The sequence below is a fragment of the Ananas comosus genome, linkage group 7 (genome assembly GCF_001540865.1).
Source record: "Ananas comosus cultivar F153 linkage group 7, ASM154086v1, whole genome shotgun sequence".
Lineage (NCBI taxonomy): Eukaryota > Viridiplantae > Streptophyta > Magnoliopsida > Poales > Bromeliaceae > Ananas > Ananas comosus.
Genome location: NC_033627.1, coordinates 13,857,740 through 13,869,570, shown reverse-complemented (window position 1 = coordinate 13,869,570; position 11,831 = coordinate 13,857,740). Strand labels below are relative to the sequence as shown.

The following is an 11,831-nucleotide window of genomic DNA, read 5'->3' as shown; positions in this document are numbered from 1 at the left end:
TATATATATATATATATATATAGTTCGGCTACTATACTATCGATAGTACCAAGCCTTTGGTACTATTGAGTTTTCTACCGTTAGATCTACTCTTTGATTATTTCCACCCGTTAAATTATACTATTAAACCAACCACCCACTAAACCCTAGAAAACCACTATCAATTTAATCGGGGACCACTATCATCCTAACCGTATATCTTTTCATCCAACGGCCGAAAACTCAATAGTACTAAGGGCTTTGCACTATTGATAGTATAGTAGCATAATTCTATATATATATATATATATATATATATAGATATATATCTATTTTTCTTGTTAAGCCCATCTATGTTTAAAGCGTGATTCGAACAGGGGCACATAACAAAGAAAAATATAGTGATAAAAAAGATAAAGAAAAAAAAAAAAGGGAAAGGAATGTGTATATGANATATATATTACGAATTAAGTATATAGCATTGCTCTTTCGAAAGATCAAGAGGATGAGGTTGGAAATGTCGTTATCTATCTGTGGGCATGGTGAATCCGGGGGCTATTAGAGATATTCTACTTCTTTTTCCAATTATTAAAATATATCAGGTCCCTTTTTTTTGGCTAATAATTGAAACATTAATATACTTTTATATCATATTTTAATCTTGGGTTAGTTCGTGAACATTAAGATTAATAATTTACTACTAACTTTGACTGTTTTACTAAATAAATCACTTTTTTTTACTATATTAAAATTTTGAATGACAATTATCAGGTCTGAAAGTTTGAAAATTTATTAAAAAAAAAAAAGAAACTGGAATTTTGAATCAGACATTAACACGTCTAAGATTTTCAATCTTACTATTTAAGTAACATTTTATTCAAAAAAAATATATATTGTAACATAAAACAGTGGAAATTTATAATAATTTAAAACCACTTTAGGAACCAGGGACAAATGCCCATGGATTTATTTTGTTGTAATTTGTAATCCATGTGCTACAACCCACGTACAAAAACACTAGAATGGTTGTGGACGTGTCGGTGGCGTATTATATAGATATGAAACTAGCCTTGGTTTCTGAATAAGTTCTAATTTAGTTCCATTGTTTTGAATTATTCATTTCACCCACTAAATTTTGCTCTCTGCTCGTTAACTATATATTATTACTTTTACTTTTTCCATAGGCTTAATTAATATTTTGCTGTAACGATCTAATCTTTTAGCAATAATAACTCGTTTAGCCCAAATCGTAGGTGCAAGATGTTTAAACCCAGTTATTATTACTAACAAGTCGAATCGTTATATTTGGTATTAGACCCAAATTACCAGCAGAAAATATAAAATAGATCTCATATCGATCGTTTGGTGAATCTGGAACTATGTGTGTGATTAGGTCAGCCTAACGAAAACGTTAGCACCTAAGCGAGGATAGTACGTGACATCCCAGTAATCCCATATCAGATTAACATATTGGATAATCCGATATGTGAGAGTAGGATGAGTTTATAAGTGACGAACGTACTAATAATAATAACTAGATTTAAATATTTTAAGCCGGTAATTTAGGCCCAGCGAGTTAATATTGTTAACAGGTTAGATCGTTACATTTACAGATTAGACACTACTCAATTATTTTTTTCCTCAATTCCTACACTATAAAAAATAAATTCATAATTTATATGAAAACTATTAAGAGATACCGGTTAAAACTCATAATTCCTGTACTAAATTATTTTTTTCTCAATTTCTACACTATAAAAAAAAACTCATTATTTTATATGAAAACTATGAAGACTTAATTAGTTTGGTATTGAGGCTTATCCTGCGTTATTAGTTAAAATGGAATTGAAATAAAAGCATATAAGAATATGCTTCTGTATTCTCCAATGGGATCGGAAAAATATATCATAACGACTCATCATTGTTATATGCGGAACGTAATATTACATACGAAAAGAAATTGGGTATTTTCCTATCGTACTTTCTCACCATACATAACGCAATCTTCCCGCAATCCCAAATGAAGCCTAAGAGATATTGGTTAAAAGTCGCAGAGTATATATATAGCTCATTTTGATGTAAAAAATAACAAAATATATATAAATAATAGAAAATAATTTGATAAAAATTTTCAATGAGCCTATTTTGAAATTTTATTTTATATTATTTCTACTATTTAGTCGGTGACTCTTAATAAATTTATTAAATTTTGTTTAAAAAATAGATTTTGTTAATAGTATTGTAGTGATTGTTGAGATAAAAATAGTTTAGTAATATCTATGAGAAAAGAAAATAGTATATGTAAAAAAACAAAATTATATCTAAAATACTGTGCAGAGATTGATAAAATATAGTAATAAAATATATATTCGAAAAAAAAAATAGTATAATACAGTGGAGTAGAATATAATTAAATTTTCTTCATATGTACATTTAATTAAAATTTTTACAGCATTTTTTGTTGGCTTAAATGGTGTGAAACTGGGTGGACCGAGTCATATTTGAAGTGGCATGAGATTGGTTAAACGAGTTATAATCGAAACCCATGGGTACCATATTTATACACTTTAAGTAAATTGGTTATGTATTTTTAACGGTTCAAGCTTTTGGGATTAATGGTTAGTGCCAATGATACGACAGTAGTATCAAAGCTAGTGGTGCGAATTCGATTCTCACATGCTGCATTAACAATACGGGTGTTAGATTAGAATAGGTCTAACTTTCTGCCTTCGTGATAATAGACCAAGAAGACTAATAAATTAAGTGGGATTACGATCCACAAGAGATCAAATTTTCTGCCCCCATGATAATAGATCTAGAAAACTAATAAATTAAGCGGAACTACGATCCGCAAGAGATCTAATTAACTTCCTAGCCGACTACGGTCCACAATAGATCTAATTTTTTGCCCCCGTAATAATAGACTCAGAAAACTAATAAGCTGAGTGAAACTACGATCCACAAGATATCTAACTTTTTGCCCCCGTGATAATAAACCTAAAGGACTAATAAGTTGAGTGAAACTATAATCCATAAGAGATTGAACAGCAAGATGCCACATGATAGACCTAACATGTAAATGGATTTGAGCCAATACGATAGACAATGATGATAATAATAATAATAATAATAAATGTATATTAATATAGCCGCGGCAGCTAGAGTGTATTTGTACTCATCACATGAAAAACCATATCATCCCATGCGTGATGTGTCCCCTCTCTCTTACCAACACACCACGCATGCATGTTCCGGTTAGCAAAGCTCCAAACACACCCTTCATTCGTCTTCGTCCCCATGCATGCATCTCCCACCTCGACCTTCACGTGTAACCCTGATCTCTTCATGCGTTCTCCTCGCTCTCCACCAAAGCAAAGCCCCCTTTAAGGAAGAGTACACTAGCTAGTAGCCAAGGCTAGCTGTTTCTTTAGCGGTTTTTCAATATGCTTTTATGTTAATGCACCACCTAGAATTAATCTGTTTGGATGCACAAATGTTTTTTTTTCAATTACATAATTATAATATATGGTAAATAGATCATAAAGTGCTTGCATATATAGGTGCATGATTTGATCTATAATGGTATGCTAAATTTAATTACCTTCCTTGTTATTTTTTCTAAGAATAAAATGAATGATGTTAAAAGTGGAACACAATGTCCTGATAAAATTATAGTAAACGCAGGTAAAACAAAAACAAAAATTTATATCGTGAAACATATTATTAGCTAGATATATATATAACTTATCCTGACATTTAAACTAGGCTATATAGATAAGCTTTTGTAGTGTAAAGCAATATGTCAACAAATATAGGAGGTGTTTAATAAATAATTCTCCTTATATATTGTTAATATATTGATCCTTATGAATTAGAGAATTATTATTAATTTATTCATATAATTTATAATATTGATTTGTTAACACATTAATAATGTTAAAACAATATATATTCTTCAATAAGAGAGCTGTGAATTATTAAATAGGTTATACCCAAAGCATTAATTAGTCGTCATGTGGTAAACCCTCCACACCAATTAACCCATCCCCTACCTCTCCTCTGTATATATATACACCCCTCCACACCTTCCTCATCTCCCCCCATACCATTACATACCTAAGAACTTCATACACACCATCACCTATGGCGACCTCAAACACTCTTAAGCTCACCGCCATCGCCGCCCTTCTCGCAATCCTCGCATCCACTCTCACGACCGATGCCTACTTCTACGGCGCAAGGGACGAGTTTGACGGTGACGAGAACCTGTCCGAGCGGTGCCGACGGGAGGTGCAGCAGTGCCCGATGCAACCGTGCAAGAATTTCATGAAGAGCATGAGTGGCGGTGGGGGAGAAAAGTTCGGGCGTGGCGTGTTGGCGATGTCGGCAACGACGAACCAGATGAGCATGAAGGAGAAGTGCTGCCGGGAGCTGAGGGCGGTGAGCGAGGGGTGTCGGTGTGAGGCGGTAAAGGAGATGATGAAGGAGATGATGGAGGAGGAGGGGGAGGGAGGAGAGGGAGGAGAAGGAGGAGGCGGCGGCGGCGCCTGCAGGGGGCCGATGGAGGAGATGATGAGGAAGGCGGAGCGGCTACCGTCGATGTGCGGCATGCGCCCGGAGTATTGCCGTATTCGCGGAGAAGGGTGGTAGTAGTATATATATGTATAAGAGAGTGAGGGAGGTGTGGTAATGGAGAGGTGGTAAAAGAAGAAGAAGAAGGAGAAGATGGTGTATATGTATGCATGGGACGTACGTACTACATGCATACGTATGTATGCATCTCAATTTGTTAAATAAATAATAGCCACACATTATCGTGTGTGGGACTGTGGGGGTACTAATAATAATAAATGAGAAATGCTCTTGAATAATATATTGGGGAGCGTTTTTGCTTTGTAATTTTTTTTCTCTCTCATTCTGTTCCTCTCTTTGTATTTCCTTTTCCGAATTAGGAAAAATTTGTTGGATGGTCTAAAAAAAATATACATTGACAAAAATTAGATGAAATGGAAAAATTATTAATTTTATGGGCAGTCCTTAATATAAGATCACTTTATTACGGTTTATAAGATTTTAAATTTTATGTCTCTTACCTAACGAATAACAGATAAGACAGTCTTACGTTGGAAACTGGTCCCACTAAATTTTTGTTCAATAAAATAGGTCACAGCTTATTTCCCTGAGAACGTTAAATTCATCGGCAATCATGATTTTTGTTACTGAACATTTGTTTGTTTAGGAACCTTTGTCTCTCTTTTTGTGCTACGTAGCTTTTTTTTGATCGAATTTTAGTGATCGATTTATAAATCCTTTTATTTTGGCTCCTAAGGCCCAGTTGTCTCATTCTTTTGCTACATTTATTTTCCAATTGAATGAAACAGTAACATGTTACTTTACTTCTTTTTTAAAAAAGATTAGCATTAGTTGTTTTGAGATGCGAGTCGGTGCTTCAAAATCCATGCAGAGAGACATGTTAAAAAGTGTTACGGCGCGCGCATGCCACAGCGAGTTTTAAGTACAGGCCCATCCCGATCAATATGTGGCCTCTAAATATTTTTTTTGAGAAAAAGTACGTAGCATAGCATGATACCCGTTTCGTTTAAGAATTATATACGTATTAACATCGAAACTGATAGAAAGTTAGAATAAGCCATATAAATCTTATAATTGTTTCAAACAACTATTGTAGACTCGGATTTTGTTGAATTTTGCCCACAATTTTAAATCACTTTGAACACCAAAATAATCAAGCGCGCGGCATATACAAATGGTGTTAAATGGTGGAACACATGCATTTTAAGCAATTGCTTTATCTAAATTTTTCATTACTATCACAAGCTTTGAACAGCAAGGAACCTTGTAAGCCCGATTTTACGCCCCATTAATCGCACATCTTCTTTGATTTGCTCTCTATATTCCCCAAAGCTAAATTTCCTGTAAATAGCAGGCTCTGCATAACTCTGTATCACAGTGTCATAAGAGGGGCACAAGAAATAGGCCACTGAGAACCTCTCCAGCTTTGCGTTGGACATCACTCTGTGCTCCACACTTTTGTACATGTTATTACTCCATGCCTGCATATATACATACATATATATTTATAGATTCAGACAAAAAAAAAAAAGAACATCTTAAATGTTACCACATAATGATCACAAGAGATAACTAACTAATTAAACATGCATATATATTTGAGACCATATATATATAATTAATTAAGTACCTGGAACAGGTCACCAATGTTGATGATGAGTGCATGGGGATTAGGTTTAACAGTGAGCCACCTCTTCCCCTGCATAAGCTGTAGCCCACCAACATGATCCTGGTGTAAGATGGTGAGAAAGTCACTATCAGTGTGAGGGGTTAACCCAAATGCCCCACAACGAATCGGGCATGGTGGATATCGGTTTAACCGTAAGTAGCACGTATTACACGTGCACTTCTCCTTTATGTATCCCTGATCCCCCTCCCCTAATCCCTCCGCGAGTATACCTGCGAGCTTATGCGCTAATCGCGACATCGCCGTCGAAAACTCCTCGACTATGTGCCTGTATTAGAATGCATTCCTTCTTAATTAATTAGTCCATAATTAATTGTCCCTTAATTTACTAGTGCTCGATCGAAGAAGTAATCTTAACGATACATAACGTGTTTTTTTGGTCGAAGAAATTGTTGGTTGAATAATAATGTGAAATGACTTTAAATTTGGAAACTGTGCAGTAGCTAGATCGCAAAGTGGTCCAAATTAAGCTGACATTGTGGACTTGGTCCAGGCAATAGTTTCTACCGTATGTAATAAACAAGTTTGACAGTAAGCAGAGCAGAGAGCAGAAAATTACTGTACACTAATATATGAAAAAGTACTTATATTTTTATATGCGTGCGTCAGAGTTATGCAAAATCCAGACACAAGAACAGGTACCTGGTTGCGCCCTCGGTGGGACCGGGCGCAGCCGACGGCGTCAGAGGAATATGATATGCCTCCGACCACGACAACTGGTCAGGTGACGAGGCGGTCGGCGTCCCCCACCGGTAGCTATCGGGGGCGAAATCCAAAAGCTGCTCCGTCGCCTTCTTCGCGAACGGCCGCCGAAACACGCTCACCTGCTCCTCCCTCACCCTCGCGATGAGCTCGTTGGACACGCCGTGGTTCACCACCTGGAAGAAGCCCCATTGAGAGGCAGCCTCCACTATCTCCCTCTTACACTTCTCCGTCGCGTCGCGACCGTCGTGACCAGCTACGTTTAGACGGTCGAGATCGATGAGGGGAAGCTCACACTCGTCCGATGCTGCGGTCAAGGCGATCGCATCGGGATCGATCCGTTCGCGATCGCGGGCGTCGAAGAGAGCGCGGTACGTGGAGAGAAGTGGTGGGTCCGAGTCCATTGGTTGCAGCTGTGTTTTGATCTCTAGTAACCTTGAACAAGAAGAGGAGATTGAGATCACAACGTTATCAATATATACAAGTTGGTAGGTGAAAACAAAGCACAATTGTAGGCGTGGCTCGTTCGATACGTACAACATACGTGTTTTACAGCATGACCAAGAGGGTGCGTTATTCCATGTGATATAGTAGTAACATATATAATTGTTGATTAATTTGTTCTACATAAATAAAGTATCTTTTTTTAACTAATATATAAACTCTTGATGTTCATATAGCTAAATTGGGTATATATAGAAGCCCTAAATAAATTGGAGCTTAAAACAAATTGACTATAGTTTCAGCTGATTCATGTAATAGCCATTAATTTTTCATAAAACAAGTTAATTATCAAATTCAATGAATTTGGTCAAATCTTTATCGACCAATATTAAAATTTAAAGATGCCTATGTTTATCTCCTTAATTAGTGTGATGGCTAATACAAGGAGCAAAGCTAGGAAAGGTACAACTTTTTTTTTTTTTTTTTTTTTTTGAGAGAGATAGGTAGCACGCTATCCGTTTCATTTATTTCATTTAGAAATAAACTTAACTGAAAATGTGAATTAATTAGGATTCGAACTTGGGTCTCCGGTACTAACCACCGAGCCCTTTGTCACTTGCTCTAGGGACGGTCAGTTAAAAGTACAAATTAGTTGACTCGTTTTTGTAGGTGACAAAAAATGAATATAGGGGGGGGGGAGATGGGGATTTGAACATATGTGCCCACTAAAAAAAGAGTTTAATTTTTACTCCTTATTGACGATGACAATGCACCAGCATACAATACATCTCTATGTTTTTGGACCAACGTCCGAGTCAAATCTACCGCTACTACAACAAAAACGGTCTATAGCGACACTTTTAAATATAGGCACATGTCAAAAAAGTGCTACTAGCTAAAATTACCGACACTTTTAAAAAGTGTTGCTATATGTGGGGTCGCTAGGTATATAGTGACAGTTAAAGAGTGTCGCTATAACCTAAAAGAGTGCTACTAATTTACCAACACTTATTTAAGCATTTAGCAACCGCCAAAACTCTATCTCGTTGGCTGCGGTGGCGGAGGAGGACGACAGTAAAGGCTCTTCGTCTAGAATTTCAGTGGATTGAGTGAAGAGAGAAGAGAAGATGGTAATTGATTTTTCTTTTTTTTTTCTTTTCTGTTTGTAATCGGACCAAATGGACTGGGTGTGGTGGGTTGAGTAGAGTAATCTTTTATTTTTGGTTGGATTGGGCTTTATATTTAGGTATTAGTATATGCGTTTTTAAGTTTTAGTATAAATGGAACACTTACTCAAAAGTGTCCCAAACATGTATCCCTATAACCTAATTCTGTTGTAGTGCGCATTATCACGACTCCTCTACGCATATTCTTACTATCTTTTTATCTTATTTTTATAAATAAAAATGTTATATAAAATAATGTAGAAGTGGGCTAATTAATTAATTAGGACTAGATTCTCTGATACCATAGTATCTAAAGTATCTAAAAAAATGAAAAATCAATTTAGTCGAAAAGGATGGAAAATTAATCTTTACGACACAAACATGGTCATTAAAATTTAGGGTTATTATATGCATGGAATTAAACAAAATAATGTAAAAAAAAAAAACGAAATAATCAGTTACCTCCAAAAGCTTCCACTATAATGGATAACAAGTCGAATGGGATTCGAACTCAAAATCTCTTGTTCTGACATCATATTAAAATAATTAACAGAAACAACCACGTATCGTAAAAAAATTTAAGCTATCAATTAATTAAAAAGATAGTATTATTAATGTTTATGCTCAACATATAAAATGTAGGATTAATTAGTACCTGACCCCAGTGGAAAAATTCCTACCAAGCTCCCAAATGCCTCCACTCTATTACAATTCCCTCTCCTTCTCTCTCTCTCTCTCTCTCTCTCTCTCTCTCTCTCTCTCTCTCTTAGATTATCTCCTCATTCTCTCTACATATATTTACCTTAAATAGAGTGAGAAAAGCAATGCAAAGATACTCAAGAGAGAGAGAGATCTAGAGAGAGAGAGAGAGAGAGAGTTAAGAAGCTCGCGTGGGTATTTTGGTTTAGGGGGGACCAAAGAGAGATGGCACTTGTGTAGATGTGTGGAGGGTTCTAAGGAAACGTTGAGAGCTCAATATTGTGTCTCGGCTCATATATATGCAATTGTGGTATGGCCACGTCTCTCCACACGCTTTGTCCACGCCTCCCACCCTGTGCAAGCAGCGAGATCATGAATACATATATATATATATATATTGTTATTTATTGTTACTACAGAATCAATCGCGTACAAATCAATTTAAAAAGACAGATCAGATTTATGAAACCTAATCATTTTAGTTGGAAAAAATAATACCTAGCTACGTACATACGTACGCAATATATGCCAAAACTGGTTTAGCAATCATAGAATCGCATGCAATGAATCGAATCGGTAAGTGATTGGTGATCAGATTTTTGTGGGACACGCAAATGCAATCACAAAATGGACCGAAAGATAACACGTACGGCTAGCTTATAATTAGCTCTACGGTCTTATTAATAGATTAATTAGGAACGTGACACTCTTAATGAATTATGTCACACATTTCAAACACCTCCCTTTTGCCTCTACTTTACCTACAAATTAATGATTAATATTGTTGATTAATCGATCCCTAAAGCCATGCTTGAGCCTCTGATCTTAATTTGCCGACAATGGTTAAATGTCTGCGTCAAATTAAAATTTTTAACTTGAAAATGACTACACTTTAAATATTAAACACTTATTATTTTGCTATCCTTTTCTTTCTTGAGAAGTCATATTGTGCCCTAAAATAAAGTTGAAGTGCGCTTCTTGAAACACTTGGAGCTAAATTGGTACTTATATTAATTAGCTAGTTAATTTAATTACTTAAGTTTTTGGTACATGCATGCACTGAAGCTCATGACGAAGAAACCAGGTTTTAAGTGCCTATATTTCAGCATCTCAACATACTCTGTTTTTGAAATAGCAAATAACTATTTTAACAAAGTGCATAACTAATTAGAATATACTGGTGTAAAAAATAAATATTTTATGCCATAAAATATCAACATAATTTGTCGGCAGATGAACAGGTATTTTTATTATCGGCATATATTGGCATGACATAGTACACAACATGTCACACTCCACCTACAAACTCTCGACAAGAGCCTATGCCACTGGTACCGAAATTCTTTTGAAAAAAAATAAGAAATAGGAATATGCTTATATTTAAGTGTTAGAACTAACTAAGATATATATGTAAACATTTTTTTTAATAACTATAAACTGATTTATATAATACTTATCTGGAAAGGGTGGAGATGGTTTATGAAAGGAAGAGGAGATGCAAACACATTGGCAGGAGAAATGAAAATGTAAGAGAAGAGAGAGTGAGAGAGAAGGTAATTAAGATAAGAGGTAGACAGATGAACAAGTACCACACATACATTATGGTGGAGATAAACCACCAACATGGAAGTAATGAGACATTGCTCTCTCACTCTCTAACCCATGATCTCTCTCTTTCTCTCTCTCTATCTCTCTCTCCACACTCATGAGAGCCCCAGCATATCACATGACATCCTGCTACACCTCTACTGTAACCAACTCCATATATTATCCTCTCTCTCTCTTTGTGTTTGTGTGTAAATTATTGCATGAGCAGCAATATATACACAGGGCCCTTGAACCATAAAGATAGTTAACATAATATCTAAATACAAGTCATTACATGATCACCTACAACACCAAACATGCCCACATTATTTTTTCTTGAATAAAAGTCCCTGGGGGTTATTACTCAAAAGAAAAAAAAACATGTCAACATTGTAAAAATCATTATTTTTACAGTATATGTTATAGTTATATTTAATAGGTTTTTTTATTTTATTTAATTTGAGTCATCTGAATTTGAACTTAAAGGCTATATATGCTGTAAGATAAATTTATGGTTTTGCATACAATAATTTCTCAAATCTCATTTTGTGCCCGGAGAAAATCATCTAAGTAACATATATTTCATAAAGATATTCTATTTTGCAAAACGGTATGCAAACAAAATCTTTTCTTTCTAAACCTTTTAATTAAACTTCGAACTCTTTGACTTAATTTTCACTGCTCAAAGTATGAATTTTATATGGATCATTAAATCATTATATTATATTGAGATTAATCGAGCTTTATAAAGCACAAAATATAAATTAATATTGCGTACGTACGTAGCATATCTGTTATAGAAAAAACTTTTTCGGCTATTGTAAGTAAGAATTTAAATGTCCGTTGGTATGGGCCGCATTACATACAGCTTCCGTGCCGATAACACAGTTCAAAAATTTTTTTAAAAAAATTAATATATAATTTTCTCAATAAATTTTAAAATATTTGATAAAAATATATAATAATTAATTAGA

The 11,831-nt window shown here is 35.0% G+C and overlaps 2 protein-coding genes across 5 annotated transcripts; one reads left to right on the top strand and one right to left on the bottom strand.

Moving 5' to 3' along the window:
- LOC109713178 (2S albumin-like) lies at nt 4,020-4,887 on the top strand. The gene has a single exon (XM_020237171.1). It carries the CDS (start codon nt 4,123-4,125, stop codon nt 4,627-4,629), a length of 507 nt encoding a protein of 168 aa, XP_020092760.1. The 5' UTR covers nt 4,020-4,122; the 3' UTR covers nt 4,630-4,887.
- On the bottom strand, nt 5,676-9,523 carry LOC109712442 (gibberellin 2-beta-dioxygenase 8-like). Of its 4 annotated transcripts, XM_020236001.1 has the most exons (5): nt 9,227-9,523; nt 9,034-9,097; nt 6,902-7,396; nt 6,203-6,527; nt 5,676-6,053 (listed from the first exon to the last, which is right to left on the bottom strand). In XM_020236001.1, exons 3-5 carry the CDS (start codon nt 7,363-7,365, stop codon nt 5,811-5,813), a joined length of 1,032 nt encoding a protein of 343 aa, XP_020091590.1. In that variant the 5' UTR covers nt 7,366-7,396; nt 9,034-9,097; nt 9,227-9,523; the 3' UTR covers nt 5,676-5,810. The 4 variants fall into 4 exon arrangements, with proteins under 4 accessions (XP_020091590.1, XP_020091589.1, XP_020091591.1 ...); XM_020236000.1 differs by having other exon boundaries at nt 9,034-9,523; XM_020236002.1 differs by lacking the exon at nt 9,034-9,097.